The sequence below is a fragment of the Eucyclogobius newberryi genome, unplaced genomic scaffold (genome assembly GCF_026437365.1).
Source record: "Eucyclogobius newberryi isolate DKJ021-1_F unplaced genomic scaffold, fEucNew1.0.hap1 SCAF_12, whole genome shotgun sequence".
NCBI lineage: Eukaryota > Metazoa > Chordata > Actinopteri > Gobiiformes > Gobiidae > Eucyclogobius > Eucyclogobius newberryi.
Window position 1 is genome coordinate 5,384,880 of NW_027315746.1, and position 16,721 is coordinate 5,401,600.

At 43.9% G+C, this 16,721-nt stretch overlaps 1 protein-coding gene across 1 annotated transcript in view; it reads left to right on the forward strand.

Moving 5' to 3' along the window:
- tep1 (telomerase-associated protein 1) overlaps positions 1-16,721 on the forward strand; it is a 60,518-nt gene that overhangs the window by 29,137 nt on the left and 14,660 nt on the right. The window contains exons 26-46 of the mRNA XM_072440646.1: positions 411-503; positions 584-719; positions 1,621-1,780; positions 2,598-2,731; positions 2,811-2,899; positions 4,062-4,176; positions 5,384-5,591; positions 5,747-5,867; positions 6,752-6,876; positions 6,956-7,055; positions 9,187-9,342; positions 10,052-10,261; positions 11,034-11,090; positions 11,170-11,299; positions 11,991-12,395; positions 12,495-12,643; positions 14,253-14,357; positions 14,435-14,539; positions 15,220-15,352; positions 15,524-15,597; positions 15,786-15,912. Of these exons, the coding sequence (XP_072296747.1) occupies positions 411-503; positions 584-719; positions 1,621-1,780; positions 2,598-2,731; positions 2,811-2,899; positions 4,062-4,176; positions 5,384-5,591; positions 5,747-5,867; positions 6,752-6,876; positions 6,956-7,055; positions 9,187-9,342; positions 10,052-10,261; positions 11,034-11,090; positions 11,170-11,299; positions 11,991-12,395; positions 12,495-12,643; positions 14,253-14,357; positions 14,435-14,539; positions 15,220-15,352; positions 15,524-15,597; positions 15,786-15,912 (2,932 nt within the window). The remainder of the gene's footprint in view (positions 1-410; positions 504-583; positions 720-1,620; positions 1,781-2,597; positions 2,732-2,810; positions 2,900-4,061; positions 4,177-5,383; positions 5,592-5,746; positions 5,868-6,751; positions 6,877-6,955; positions 7,056-9,186; positions 9,343-10,051; positions 10,262-11,033; positions 11,091-11,169; positions 11,300-11,990; positions 12,396-12,494; positions 12,644-14,252; positions 14,358-14,434; positions 14,540-15,219; positions 15,353-15,523; positions 15,598-15,785; positions 15,913-16,721) is intronic.

A 16,721-nucleotide genomic window follows, 5' to 3' on the forward strand; every position in this document is an offset into this window, starting at 1 on the left:
TGTTTTTGACGCTCGGAGTGAGAGTATTTTCTAACCAGTCGGAAGTAAGCTAAATTTCGCAGAATAAATCCCCTTTAAGTGAACCTTAGTGGTCTGTTGAAGTGATCCAAAGTAAACCCTGAGAAGTCCCATCTTCTAAAGCGTTCTGCCTTGATACGTGGCCATCGTGTCTCATTCTCCCTGAACCTCTATTTACCCGTGCGTGAAGGGAAGAACCCTTTGGGTTTCAAACTGATGAATAATTAGCACCATTGCCATTACAAATAACAATTTAAAACAAAATATCATGTTTTTTGACTCTTCAAAACAGACAGTAAATACCTGATAGGAGTTAATTACCTATATATACATTATTTCTGAAGTACATGCTGTATGTAAGTGTTCTTGAAAGATGGTTGTGTTTGTTCTAGGTCCAGACTCTGATCATGAAGAAGGACGCGGCGAGTCCTCTGTATCTGCACTTGGCCTGTGAAGACCTCAAGAACTTTGCCTCCTTCGATAAAGTAAACTTGACCTTTTGCACATTTAACTGGGTCTATCGACGGTGATCACTGTTGATTCTTTTGTGTTGTCGTTGTTTTAGTTGAAGGACAGCCTCCAGACGCTTCCTCAGACTCTGCCTCAGCTCGTCCTGTTCAGTTTGGACCGGCTCTGCTCCGAGCACAGAGGGATTGTGGGTCTGCGCTGGGCCCTGGCCTCTCTCACCGTCAGCTCCACAGGTAAAACACTCTTACTGCTTTGAGAATTATGTTTGCAACGGCCAAAATGTATTCGTGCTTGGTTCCATGGATACACCTGTGTTATTGACTGTGTGAAGAGGAAAAGCAGCGGTTTGAGCAGGTCACAGTGCGTTTAGTGAGAGTTTTCTGCTCTCTCAGAATCTGAATCAAGAAATGTTTATTGCCATTGTTAATGTAGGAATGTCAACGTTATTTAGGTTAATCGATAATCGTGATTATTCTTTTAACATTATAATCGTAACAACCAAAAAATAATAAACGTGACCATTTTTGAAGCAATTTTTTTTTTGGTTAAAAAAAAATAGACTTAAATGTAAATTACTTTATTATTTACTATTTATTTTTTTAATATTTTTTTTTGTTCAATATATAGTCATTTTTTGTTTTATCTAAATGTAAAGTACTTTATTTTTATTTTTACTATTTATTTTGTTCAATGTATAGTCAAAAAAATAGACCTAAATGTAAATTACTTTATTATTTGCTATTTATTTAATTTCCTTTTTAGTTCAATATATAGTCCAAAAATTTGACCTAAATGTAAAGTACTTGATTTTTAGAAGAAGAAAAAAATGAATATCTCGAATGTTCCCTGGTGTGGCATTAAACTGTATTACATTTGTTCAATTACTGGAGCATTTATTCTTTAAAAAAAACCTTTAAGAACCTGCATTTTGACTGTGATTAGGGTCTCCTCTCCACAGATCTGACCTGTAATTTGATATCTCACGTCACCTACTCCATGGAGATAGATCTGTTTAATGCGGTGGAATGTTTCATACGGTGAAACATTCCAGGCAAAGCAAAGACATCTCCATGGAGACCAGCAGGTGATCAGTAGTTCACCTTTAATTCAAGCACACACTTCTTTCCTCCACAGGCCTGAAGGAGCGAGAGCTTTATGCTGTGCTGAACACCTGCAATGACCTGTCCAGCACACAGGGGGCGCTCTCCTGGGACAGAGCGCTGGAGCTGAGCAGGAAACCCAGAGGAAGAGTCCCGATGGCCAGCTTCACTCGACTAGTTCACAGTCTAGAGAGGTACAAGACTTTATACTATGATCTGACTGACAAGATATGAAATCTCTTTTATTCAACTTTATCATGAGAGTGAAGACAGCGATGCAGTTTCAGTTTCGACGCAGTTGTTTTTAATATATATTCAATTCACCTGTCACTCACCACCATGGCATTATTATCCTAAACTAAAGGTTCTTATCGGTGTCCTAGATGAGTCCTAGATGAGTCTTAGATGAGTCCTAGTTGAGTCCTAGTTGAGTCCTAGTTGAGTCCTAGATAATTACTAGTTGAGTCCTAGTTGAGTCCTAGTTGAGTCCTAGTTGAGTCCTAGTTGAGTCCTAGATGAGTCCTAGATGAGTCCTAGATGAGTCCTAGATGAGTCCTAGTTGAGTCCTAGTTGAGTCCTAGTTGAGTCCTAGTTGAGTCCTAGATGAGTCCTAGATGAGTCCTAGATGAGTCCGAGATGAGTCCGAGATGAGTCCTAGATGAGTCCTAGTTGAGTCCTAGATGAGTCCTAGTTGAGTCCTAGTTGAGTCCTAGTTGAGTCCTAGTTGAGTCCTAGTTGAGTCCTAGTTGAGTCCTAGTTGAGTCCTAGTTGAGTCCTAGTTGAGTCCGAGATGAGTCCGAGATGAGTCCGAGATGAGTCCGAGATGAGTCCGAGATGAGTCCGAGATGAGTCCGAGATGAGTCCGAGATGAGTCCTAGATGAGTCCTAGATGAGTCCTAGATCATTACTAGATCATTACTAGATGAGTCCTAGATGAGTCCTAGATGAGTCCTAGACAGGAGATGTAGTAGTGCTTGTCATGTTTTCCCCTGTAACTCATTTCCTTCTCAGTCTTATCGGACCCTCAAACTGCTCTGACGCCAACGACCTCCTGGTTCTGTCCAACCCCGACGTCAAACGAGCTTTCGAACAGTTTCTCCTCCCGACCGAGGGCGACCGGAGCCACGCCCACCTCGCGCTCGCCGGTACAGAACGTTTAACCCATCGTACCCATCGTTCAGTGGATGTTGTTGCAGATATTTAAGCGTTTCGATGTTCCCGCAGCTCACCTGTGGAGCGCGGCTGATCCGATGGGCGTGGACACGTTCCTTCACTGCGAGGCCTCGGCGCTCGCGCAGCTCCCGCACTGTCTGGTGGGTCCAACGTTTTTATAAACCACTGAGAACATTTGTCACCACTAAACTGTGGTCTGTGGCTCATGATCCACGTTTAAATTCCAAGATTATTATTACCACTAACCGTGTGTTCTCTTTATGAATAGTTGGGTTTTGGTTGGGTTCTTTTATGTACCGTGTTTTCCGGAGTATAAGTCGCACCAGCCAAAAAATGCATAATGGAGAAGAAAAAACATATATAAGTCGCACTCGAGTATAAGTCTCATTTTTGGGGGAAATGTATTTGATAAAATCCAGGACCAAGAACAGACGTTTCATCTGGAAATGCAGTTTAAAATAATAACAGATGAGAGAACATGGTGAATAGGTGTACGTATGCTAACGCTAACACCTTCAGCTACATGAGGTATGCTAACGCTAACACCTTCAGCTACATGAGGTATGCTAACGCTAACACCTTCAGCTACATGAGGTATGCTAACGCTAACACCTTCAGCTACATGAGGTATGCTAACGCTAACACCTTCAGCTACATGACGTATGCTAACGCTAACACCTTCAGCTACATGACGTATGCTAACGCTAACACCTTCAGCTACATGAGGCACAGACAGAACTGTGGTAAGTGTCTGGTATGTTCACGTAACATATGAACAGTTATTCAGATAACTATAGCATAAAGAACATGCTAACAAGTTTAGCAAAGCATCAGTTTTACCCCAAATCACTAAATCCATTGAATTCTTCTTCCTCTGTGTCACTTCTAAACAACTCCACAAACTCCAGAGGAAGAGGAAGTGCAGATTCTTCTTCTGCGTCGCTCAGAGCCTAGAGCGCCCTCTTGTGGGTGTCATATGTGATATTATTCATTATTTTCACACTAAATCGCTCTGGAGTACAAGTCGCACCCCGGCCAAAACTATGAAAAAAGGTGCAACTTATAGTCCGGAAAATACGGTAGTTGGGTTTTGGTTTTACTGTTTAACACATGATGAAGTTCTTTTATGTAGTTGTTTTATGTACACGGGATATTTCTCTACTTCTTTTTTCTCAACACAAGTATGACACTGAGATGGAGCTAAAAACAACACAAAAAACACATAAAACACAAACTACAAACCCAGTCCAAGTCTGATGTCTTTTCCTGACTGTTTCTGGATTTGTGTTTGTTCTTTTGCAGCTGCAGAGCGATCAGAAGGAGGCGCTGTCCTTCCTCCTCTCCAGTTTCTTCTTCCTCTTTGCCAACGTCCGTCACGGGCTTTTGCATCACCTCCTGGAGATCTACAACGCTTTCGGTGAGTAATAAAAGTGGAAAACTGGACGCCGTGCGAATCACAAAAATATTTCGACCGATAACAACGGTTTACGTTTAAAAGCACAGGCTCCTCCCTCTTTTAGAATAGCTCATAAAACCACCTCGTTCTACCAACTCATTCTGATTATTCTTTTAATTCATTGAGTCGTTGTTTAGATTGCAAAATATATCTGTTTTTTTGTTCTTCTGATTGTTCTTCCGGTTGTTCATGCACCGGTCAGGACACAGTTCCTGTTTGTAAAGTGGTGTAAAAGTGCGCAGTCTTGGCAAAAGTTCACCCCAAGGACTCCTGACGCGTGTGGAGAACTAGAACTAGAACTAGAAGGCTTTAACGTTTATCTCAGTTTTTAACCACTCATGAAGCGTTTTAGACTTCTCGAAACATTCAAAATGGAGCTCCTGGACGACCGTATTTTTCGGACTATAAATCGCACCTTTTTTATAATTTGGTTGGAGTGCGACTTATATATGATCTTATTCATTATTTTCACACTGACAACCACAAGAGGGTGTTCTAGACTCTAAGCAACGCAGAAGAAGAATCTGCACTTCCTCTTCCTCTGGAGTTTGTGGAGTTGTTTAGAAGTGACACAGAGGAAGAAGAATTCAATGGATTTAGTGATTTGGGGTAAAACTGATGCTTTGCTAAACTTGTTAGCATGTTCTTTATGCTATAGTTATCTGAATAACTGTTCATATGTTACGTTAACATACCAGACACTTACCACAGTTCTGTCTGTGCCTCATGTAGCTGAAGGTGTTAGCGTTAGCATACGTCATGTAGCTGAAGGTGTTAGCGTTAGCATACGTCATGTAGCTGAAGGTGTTAGCGTTAGCATACGTCATGTAGCTGAAGGTGTTAGCGTTAGCATACGTCATGTAGCTGAAGGTGTTAGCGTTAGCATACGTCATGTAGCTGAAGGTGTTAGCGTTAGCATACGTCATGTAGCTGAAGGTGTTAGCGTTAGCATACGAACACCTATTCACCATGTTCTCTCATCTGTTATTATTTTAAACTGCATTTTAAGATGAAATGTCTGTTCTTGGTCTTGGATTTTATCAAATACATTTCCCCCAAAAATGAGACTTATACTCCAGTGCGACTTATACTCCAGTGCGACTTATATATGTTTATTCCTTCTCTGTTATGCATTTATTCACTTACACTCTGGAGTTTGTCTCTTTAGGCAGTTCGGACGCCGGTGTCGTGGACTGTCTGAGTTTCCTTCGGCGTCATGCGTCGTTGCTCTCGTCTTGGCCGGCGCTTTTCGTTCAACAGGCGCTGAACGAGGCCCCGGGGACGCTGCCGCGCGTCTGGGCCCAGAGCATGATGGGAAAAGGAGGAGTCCGGGCGGTGAAGTGGCTCAACAACACTCAGAGTGGCCAGGACGAGAGGTGAGCACGATCGCGGCGTATCAGAGCAGAAACACCAGAAACTGCACGTCTTTTAATATGTTTGTGTATATTTAATCTCCTGTGTGTTTGTGTGTGTTTGTGTGTGTTTGTGTGTGTTTGTGTGTGTTTGTGTGTGTTTGTGTGTGTTCCCCCAGTTCGCTGGTGTCTTCGTTCTCCTGTGAACCGTCCTGTCTGGTCCTCAGCCCGGACGGTCAGACGTTGGTGGTGGGAACATGTCGAGGGACTCTACACTTCGTCCACACACAGACTGGACAGGTCAGAGTCACGTGGATTTATAACAACGACGGATACGACACGTTCATCTGGGGAATCAAAACTGGTCTAAATCAGAATTAAACAAGGACTAAACCAAGACCAAACCAGGTCTAAACTAGTGCTAACCTAGAATTAAACCAGTAAACAAGATGTATTATTATTATTTTTTCATATTTGGAACATGGGTCGTGGCCCGGATCCATCACTAAGAGGGCCTGATTTGGCCCCCGGGCCTCATGTTGAATAGCCCTGATGTAAATGAGATAAACTGTGACATGTTACAACAAAGATAATCATCACAGAAGAGTAGATTTGGGTTGTTCACCACCAAATAAACAATCTAAACATTTACAGCACTATTGTTTACATAAAGTTAAGTCGGCTTCTGAGCGCTCGAGGGAACATGAACTATGAACTATGAACTCCCATGAGACTGTGCAGAATTTAAAGCAGTCAATAAATCACTATTTATATCTAAACTTAGCATTATTTCTGTTTAAACCCAACAGTCTAATAATGTGGCACTATTGTAAACTATTTTTTTCCAGGATGTCACGATTATTCACGATATGAAGTATTTTTGTTCAATATCCAGCTCAAAAAATAGACTTAAATGTAAAAAAAATCTGTATTTTTGTCAAATTTAACTCTATTTTGTCTTTCAGGGAGTTAATTATTGTAAAGCCGCTCACAAACTTTAGAAACAGTCACAGGTCAGACCAGAAAGAAAATTAAAAATCGATAATCGTGAATAACGACAAAATTTCCCCTTGTGTGAATATTAAAGTATTATCTCATCTTATCTTATCTTAATCGTTAAATCGCGATGTTTTTTCTCACAATAATCGTAACACTGACGTGGCCTCCTCCTCTTCCGTGAGCAGGAGGTGCGTTCTCTGGTGAGCAGCTGCGACGGCGTCTCCAGCTGCGTCTTTGTCGGCGACGGATGTTTGGCCACGACCTCCTTCGACGGGAAAATCGAGATGTGGGACGTGGAGAACGGCTGCAGGTCTGAACACGAACAAATTCACAATCTACGTCAACGTGAACGCGATACGAGTTTGTTTTACACGTTTCTTCGGCTGCAGGACGGCTGTGGTGAGCGGACACAACAACGCCATAACAGGAAGTGACCTCTCTGCGGACAGGAAGCACCTCGCCACCGTGTCGCTGGACTTCACCGTGAAGGTCAGTCCTCGGTCTCGGTCAGAATACAAGAGTTTTACATACATGATCATCAAGGCGGTCAAAGGCTTTCAGATCACGCAGGGAGGGGGCGGGGCTGACTATGGGCGTGTCAAAATATTGAAATCTCAATATATCGTGATACTAAATTTGGTGATACAGTATCGATATCGTATTACAAATATATTGTGCTACTAAATTTGGTGATACAGTATCGATATCGAATTATCAATATATCGTGATACTAAAGTGGGTGATACAGTATCGATATCGAATTATCAATATATCGCGATACTAAATTTGGTGATACAGTATCAATATATCATGATACTGAATTTGGTGATGCAGTATCAATATCAATATATCGTGATACTGAATTTGGTGATACAGTATCGATATCGAATTATCAATATATCGTGATACTAAAGTGGGTGATACAGTATCAATATCGAATTATCAATATATCGTGATACTAAATTTGGTGATATAGCATCGATATCGTGTTATCAATATATCGCGATACTAAATTTGGTGATACAGTATCGATATCAATATATCGTGATACTGAATTTGGTGATACAGTATCGATATTGTATTATCAATATATCGTGATACTGAATTTGGTGATACAGTATCGATATCGTATTATCAATATATTGTGCTACTAAATTTGGTGATACAGTATCGATATCGAATTATCAATATATCGTGATACTAAAGTGGGTGATACAGTATCGATATCGAATTATCAATATATCGTGATACTAAATTTGGTGATACAGCATCGATATCGTGTTATCAATATATATCGCGATACTAAATTTGGTGATACAGTATCGATATCAATATATCGTGATACTGAATTTGGTGATACAGTATCGATATCAATATATCGTGATACTGAATTTGGTGATACAGTATCGATATCGAATTATCAATATATCGTGATACTAAAGTGGGTGATACAGTATCGATATCGAATTATCAATATATCGTGATACTAAATGTGGTGATATAGCATCGATATCGTGTTATCAATATATCGTGATACTAAATTTGGTGATACAGCATCGATATCATGTTATCAATATATCGCGATACTAAATTTGGTGATACAGTATCGATATCAATATATCGTGATACTGAATTTGGTGATACAGTATCGATATTGTATTATCAATATATCGTGATACTGAATTTGGTGATACAGTATCGATATCGTATTATCAATATATTGTGCTACTAAATTTGGTGATACAGTATCGATATCGAATTATCAATATATCGTGATACTAAAGTGGGTGATACAATATCGATATCGAATTATCAATATATCGTGATACTAAATTTGGTGATACAGTATCGATATCGTATTATCAATATATCGTGATACTAAATTTGGTGATACAGTATCGATATCAATATATCGTGATACTGAATTTGGTGATACAGTATCGATATCAATATATTGTGATACTGAATTTGGTGATACAGTATCGATATCGTATTATCAATATATCGTGATACTAAATTTGGTGAAACAGTATCGATATCAATATATCGTGATACTAAATTTGGTGATACAGTATCGATATCGTATTATCAATATATCTTGATACTGAATTTGGTGATACAGTATCGATATCACATTATCAATATATCGTGATACTAAAGTTGGTGATACAGTATCGATATCGAATTATCAATATATCGTAATACTAAATTTGGTGATACAGTATCGATATCGAATTATCAATATATTGTGATACTGAATTTGGTGATACAGTATCGATATTGTAGGCTGCTGTATCGATATATTGCCGTGAGACATTTGTGGTACATTTCCCGGATTTTTTAAAAAAGGAAACTTGTTTTACGCAGGCTTCATTTCACATTCACATTTTAACCGTTTTGATGATTAAATTGGCCGTGTTTCATCCTGGGTTTGTGCCGGTCGCGGTTTAACAAAAACAAAACACGTTAAAATATATCGGGTTCTTCAAAAAAAAAATTGATATTTTGTAGAATTTCACGAGTCCAGTTAAAAAGTCTTGGTGTGCAGTAGAAATAAGCTTGAAATCCGCTGGTTTGTCCTAAATGGCCGGGCGTAGTGAAGGTGTTGACCTGTGTGCAGGTGTGGAGCTCGTCTAAAGGTGAACAGGTGGCCTCTCTGTACGCCGTCTGCCCCATGAACTGTGTGACCTTTGACCCGGAAGGAAACACCCTCGCCGCCGGCTGCTGGGACGGCAAAGTCACCGTGTGGAACTGGGCCCAGAACAAAACCGTTGCGGTGAGTGAAACGACTGCACCAAAGCTGCACTGTGTAACCTTACCTTCTGGTCTCCGTATCCATCCACTGTGTCCACGGCACTAGATTCAAGACCCAAGTACATAGGCCCAAAGGTATCCATCCACTGTGTCCATGGCAGGAGATTCAAGACCCAAGTACTTAGGCCCAAAGGTATCCATCCACTGTCCATGGCAGGAGATTCAAGGCCCTATTAGGACAGTCCCAGAGGACGTGATGGTGGTTTGTGTCCTCGCTCGTCGTTTGGCTCAAATTCATACTTTAACTTCTTTTTACTTTGGTTTACTTTAGTCTTTATTTGAAGGCTCATGGGACAGAGACACTGAGCTCATCAAAACTGTATCAGAGCTGAATATCTGCTCACTCCGTGGTTCATACTGACCGTTCCTTCTGTCCTTCCTTCTGTCCTTCCTTCTGTCCTTCCTTCTGTCCTTCCCTCTGTCCTTCCCTCTGTCCTTCCTTCTGTCGTTCCTTCCGTCCTTCCTTCTGTCGTTCCTTCCGTCCTTCCTTCCGTCCTTCCTTCTGTCATTCCTTCTGTCCTTCCTTCTGTCCTTCCTTCTCTCCTTCCTTCTGTCCTTCCTTCTCTCCTTCCTTCTCTCCTTCCTTCTCTCCTTCCTTCCGTCCTTCCTTCCGTCCTTCCTTCTGTCCCTCCTTCTGTCTTTCTTTCTGTCCTTCCTTCTGTCCTCCTCAGACGCTGGTGGGTCACGGTCGCTCGGTCCACAGCTTGGCCTTCTCGTCGTCGTCGCTGCTCTGCTCCGGCTCGCTCTCGGGCGAAGTACGAGTCTGGTCCTTGTCCGGCGGGTCGTGCGTGGGATGTTTCCAGGCTCACGGCGGCTCCGCGGAGGCTCTGACCTTCATCGACGGCGGCAGGAAGCTGCTGAGCGCCGGCGCCGACCACACAGTGAGCGGTGACGTTTATGCTAAATGTGGAGTTCCGATATCGTTTCCTATTCATTTTTCCCTTTAGAGCTGCAACCGACTATTATTTTAGCAGTCGACTGGTAATTTATGAACATTTTTAACCAAATAAAGGTGGAAATATGGCTTCTAAACCGAGAGTATTTACAAATACTCTGGCTTTTTGATGAAAATAAGAACTAGTTTATTCTTTTCTGACATTTTCGTTCAATATTGCCACTTTATTTGTCATAAAATTATCTTTTTATTTGTGTTTTAGAGTCTGTTTAGTCCAGCGATTTCAATGATCAAAATACGACAAAAACATTTTTCATAGTCAACTATAAACAATTTGTTATTTAATCGTTTCAGTCCTAGTTCCCTCAGACTTTTTAAAAATAAACTTTATGATTGAATTCATTTTCAACGTGTTTCTGAAATTTTGGTGTTGTTTTTAAAAGTGTTTTTGACGGAAGAAAAAAACGTGTTGTGAACATTACTTACCACGTCGCCTTCAAACTTTTAATATTAGCATTTATTTAAAAAAAAAAAAAGTATTTGGAAAAAGCAAACTCCAAGGTGAAGAGTGCAGGACTACAATTATTACAAAAATAAATAATAATGCAATCATAATTCCTCCCTTAATGAAATGGACGCCAGTTTTCCCCCTCAAAACGTGGAGCAAAGCACCTTTAAACTACAGTGGCTTTTCCATACATAAATGACATGACATGAGTATAATAATAAAGTATAAAGTTGTGTAAATCTCTTCACAGCTGCAGCTCTGGTCTGGTGGACTTGGACGTTCAATCACGACTCTAAAAAGTGAAAAGGTGATGTTTTCTCTGATGGAAATGTGTCAAAAAAACACCATTCAAACCTCACTTTTAAATACATAAATCCTCCCCTCAGTTCCCTTCAGAGCCGCTTCCGAAGAGGAGGAGAGCGCCCCCTACAGACCCGGCCCTGTGCGTGTCTGTGACCGGAGACACCGCCGCCGTGGGGACCAAAGAAAACATCAAACTCTTCAGTCTGGACGCAGGTCGGGCTCACGCGTTTGATTGATTAAAGATTGTGTACGCAGTCTGCTGTTTGAGAATGACGGTTAAGCTCAAATTTGGGTGGGAAAAATAACTACCGTATTTTCCGGAGTATAAGTAGTACCTTTTTTTATAGTTTCGGCCGGGGTGCGACTTATACTTATATTTATTCTTATATACTTATATACTTGGGAGTGTCTACAGAGCCGCGGCGGCCGAAACTGCTGTACTATTTGAACGCGCCGGGTTAGGGTTAAGGTTAGGGTCAGGGTTAGGGTTAGGGTCAGGGTCAGGGTTAAGGTTAGGGTCATGGTCAGGGTCAGGGTCAAGGTTAAGGTTAAGGTTAAGGTTAGGGTTAGGGTTAGGGTCAGGGTTAGGGTTAGGGTTAGGGTTAAGGTTAGGGTTAGGGTTAAGGTTAGGGTTAGCCATGAGGCTATATGGCAGTGCCGCGGCTCCTGCTGGGCCATTTGACCTGCAGCCACGGCCTTTATACTTATACTCCGGAGCGACTTATATGTGATATTATTTGTTATTTTCACACTTGCAACTGCATTTCATACTCCAGTGTGACTTATATATGTTTTTTTCTTCTCTATTATTCATTATTTGGTCGCACCCCGGCCAAAACTATGAAAAAAGATGCGACTTATAGTCCTGAAAATATGGTAACTAAATGTGGTGTTTTTGTGGCAGGAGAATTGCTCTGGACGTCTGAGAACCTCCCGTCTTCTGTCCGCTGCTTACTCTGGGTCTCTCTGGACTCGGGTCAGAACCAGTCCGAGACCGCGCCCGAGTCAGAGCCCGGGTCAGAGCCCGGGTCAGAGCCCGGGTCAGAGCCCGGGTCACAGCCCGGGTCAGAGTGGCTGGTGTCAGAGCCCGGGTCAGAGCCCGGGTCAGAGCCCGGGTCAGAGCCCGGGTCAGAGCCCGGGTCAGAGTGGCTGGTGTCAGGCGAGGAGGACGGCCAGCTGCGTCTGTGGAGGGCGCGTGATGCAGAGGAGGGCCTCGCGGGGGGTCTGGAGCCGGCGGGCGTGTTCGGGTGTCAGCAAGGCGCGGTCCTGGCGCTGGCGAAGAGCGCCGTGTATGTGGCCTCGGCCTCAGGTCAGGAAACGAGATCAGAAAAGGAGTCGCTCTTCTTCTTCTCTCTTTGTCAGACGACTGCTCTCTGACCTCTGCTCTTCTTCTTCTCTCTTTTGTCAGACGACTGCTCCGTGGCCCTGTGGCTCCTCTCGGACCTTCAGACGACTCCTTCGGCCCCTCGCTCGGTCCTCAGAGCCCATAATCGGGGCGTGTCCTGCCTGGCCTTCAGTCCAGGTGGAGACCGCCTGCTGACCGGAGGAAAAGACCAGGTTCGTCACTCAGAGTTTTTGATGCATACTTCACGCTCTTCACACTCTTCACACTCTTCACATTCTTCACGCTCTTCACACTCTTCACGCTCTTCACACTCTTCACGCTCTTCACATTCTTCACGCTCTTCAAGCTCTTCACATTCTTCACGCTCTTCACACTCTTCACATTCTTCATATTCTTCACGCTCTTCAAGCTCTTCACGCTCTTCACATTCTTCACGCTCTTCAAGCTCTTCACATTCTTCACATTCTTCACACTCTTCACATTCTTCATATTCTTCACGCTCTTCAAGCTCTTCACGCTCTTCACACTCTTCACGCTCTTCACGTTCTTCACGTTCTTCACGCTCTTCACACTCTTCACATTCTTCATATTCTTCACGCTCTTCACGCTCTTCACACTCTTCACGCTCTTCATATTCTTCACGCTCTTCACATTCTTCACGCTCTTCATATTCTTCACGCTCTTCACGCTCTTCACATTCTTCACGCTCTTCACACTCTTCACACTCTTCACACTCTTCACACTCTTCACACTCTTCACACTCTTCACGCTCTTCACGCTCTTCACGCTCTTCACATTCTTCACGCTCTTCACGCTCTTCACATTCTTCACATTCTTCACGCTCTTCACATTCTTCACGCTCTTCATATTCTTCACGCTCTTCACGCTCTTCACATTCTTCACGCTCTTCACACTCTTCACACTCTTCACACTCTTCACACTCTTCACACTCTTCACACTCTTCACGCTCTTCACGCTCTTCACGCTCTTCACATTCTTCACGCTCTTCACGCTCTTCACATTCTTCACATTCTTCACGCTCTTCACATTCTTCACGCTCTTCACACTCTTCACATTCTTCACACTCTTCACACTCTTCACACTCTTCACATTCTTCACGCTCTTCACATTCTTCACGCTCTTCACACTCTTCACGCTCATCATATTCTTCACGCTCTTCACATTCTTCACGCTCTTCACGCTCTTCACATTCTTCACGCTCTTCACGCTCTTCACATTCTTCACGCTCTTCACATTCTTCACGCTCTTCACGCTCTTCACATTCTTCACGCTCTTCACACTCTTCACGCTCTTCACGCTCTTCACGCTCTTCACGCTCTTCACATTCTTCACGCTCTTCACACTCTTCACGCTCTTCACGCTCTTCACGCTCTTCATATTCTTCACGCTCTTCACATTCTTCACGCTCTTCACACTCTTCACGCTCTTCACATTCTTCACGCTCTTCACATTCTTCACGCTCTTCACACTCTTCACGCTCTTCACACTCTTCACGCTCTTCACGCTCTTCACGTTCTTCACGTTCTTCACGCTCTTCACGCTCTTCACGCTCTTCACGTTCTTCACGTTCTTCACGCTCTTCACGCTCTTCACGCTCTTCACACTCTTCACATTCTTCATATTCTTCACGCTCTTCACGCTCTTCACATTCTTCACGCTCTTCACACTCTTCACGCTCTTCACGTTCTTCACGTTCTTCACGCTCTTCACGCTCTTCACGTTCTTCACGTTCTTCACGCTCTTCACGCTCTTCACGCTCTTCACACTCTTCATACTCTTCATACTCTTCTTCGTCTTCAGGCCTTGACATTGTGGGACGTGCGCTCGACTCCGGTTCTGTCCAAGTCGCTCCTCCACTGTCACCGGGACTGGATCACCGGCTGCGCTTGGACCGAGGACTGCGTGGTAAGGGGCGGCGTTCATTTCGTTGCCGCGACGACGACGGCGTTGTTCTTGAACCTCTGTCCTTCTCCGTTCGTCAGGTGACCAGTTCCAACGACGGGAGACTTTGCTTCTGGGATTTGAAAACTGGCAAGAGCGTCAAAGAACTCTCCCGGAACAGCCCGCTCACCTCTGTCTGCTGCAGCGTGAGTCCGCCACGGCAAATACCACCTCACGGCAAGGTTTTGGGTTTAGTCCCCGGTTCAAGGAGTTTCTCTGGAGTTTGTGGACTTCTCATAGCTTTAAAAACCTCTGAGGATGAGGACGTTTTACTTCATTTACTCCACCGTCTGATAAAAAAGGGGAACTCTCAAGTCGCTGGATGTGTTTTACTGTAAAAGAAAGATGTAATACATTTATTTTTCACGTTTTTACAAGTCCCCGAGTCTTGTTTTTAGTCTGTTTAACTTCAGTTTTTGAAAAGGAATCGTCAAATCCCGACAAAAGCTCAATCTCTCCACACCAGCTTTACTCGTTTATACATCTAACAAAGAAAATCGAGTAAATAAGACTCAGTGACGTTTGTACGTGTTAAGTGTGTGTACGTGTTAAGTGTGTGTACGTGTTAAGTGTGTGTACGTGTGAAGTGTGTGTACTTGGAAAGTGTGTGTACGTGTTAAGTGTTTGTACGTGTTAAGTGTGTGTACGTGTTAAGTGTGTGTACGTGTTAAGTGTGTGTACGTGTTAAGTGTGTGTACGTGTTAAGTGTTTGTACGTGTTAAGTGTGTGTACGTGTTAAGTGTGTGTACGTGGTGTTAAGTGTGTGTACGTGTTAAGTGTGTGTACGTGGTGTTAAGTGCTGTGTTGATGATGGTTATTGGTCCAGGGGCCGTACGTGGCGTGCGGCTGCTCTGAAGGTCGACTTCACGTCTGGAACTGGGTCTCGGCCGTCGAGATCTGCCACGTTTCTGCCCATGAAGAGCCCATTCACCAGTGTTCTCTCATCGCTGGTACGTGCCGTTTGTCTGTCCCGCTCGCTTCCCCCGCTGCTTTTTATCTGGAGGGAGTTTAGAACAGAGTGGTCAGGTACTGCATTCTACTTCCGGTCCATGTTTAGTCCTGACTCTGGCACCAGCAGGAGGCCCGTCTATGTTTACACTTTTTGACTTTTAAGTGTAAATGTTTTACAGACTCCAGGCCCGAGGACCTGACGGTGGTGACGGCTTCAGAGGACGGCACCGCCAGAGTCTGGAAACCACTGCAGGTTTGTCCCCCGCCACAGTCAAGTCTCAAACGCCACACAAACGCCACAGAATTTGAAGTTTGAGGCTCATTGTTTATGTGGCTGAACTCGTATTTAAAATGTCCCTTGTGGTCTTGTCTCCTGGTTTTGTCCCTTGTGGTTTTGTCCCTTTACTTTGGCTCAGCTTTGCTTTAACGTTGTGCCTGCAGGTGGAGCACCGCGGCACGTTCCTGGGACATACCGGGGCCATTCGGGGCGTGGCCCTGAAGAGGGAGAGCTCCGAGCTGCTCACGGTGTCCGAGGACGGATCTGTGCGCCGCTGGGACTCCAACACAGGTAGAACACCACACAAACGCGGGTAGAACGCCGCACAAACACGTGTAGAACACCACACAAACGCGGGTAGAACACCACACAAACGCGGGTAGAACACCACACAAACGCGGGTAGAACACCACACAAACGCGGGTAGAACACCACACAAACGCGGGTAGAACGCCGCACAAACGCGGGTAGAACACCACACAAACGCAGGTAGAACATCACACAAACGCGGATAGAACGTCGCACAAACGCGGGTAGAACACCGCACAAACACGGGTAGAACGCCGCACAAACACGGGTAGAACGCCGCACAAACACGGGTAGAACGCCGCACAAACACGGGTAGAACGCCACACAAACACGGGTAGAACACCACACAAACATGGGTAGAACACCACACAAACGCGGATAGAACACCGCACAAACATGGATAGAACACCACACAAACGCGGGTAGAACACCGCACAAACATGGGTAGAACGCCGCACAAACACGGGTAGAACGCCACACAAACGCGGATAGAACACCACACAAACGCGGGTAGAACACCGCACAAACGCGGGTAGAACGCCGCACAAACACGGGTAGAACGCCGCACAAACACAGGTAGAACACCACACAAACATGGGTAGAACACCACACAAACACAGGTAGAACACCACACAAACACAGGTAGAACACCACACAAACACGGGTAGAACATCACACAAACATGGGTAGAACATCACACAAACATGGGTAGAACACCACACAAACACAGGTAGAACACCACACAAACACAGGTAGAACGCTGCATACGCGACATGATGACACGCTCTGCT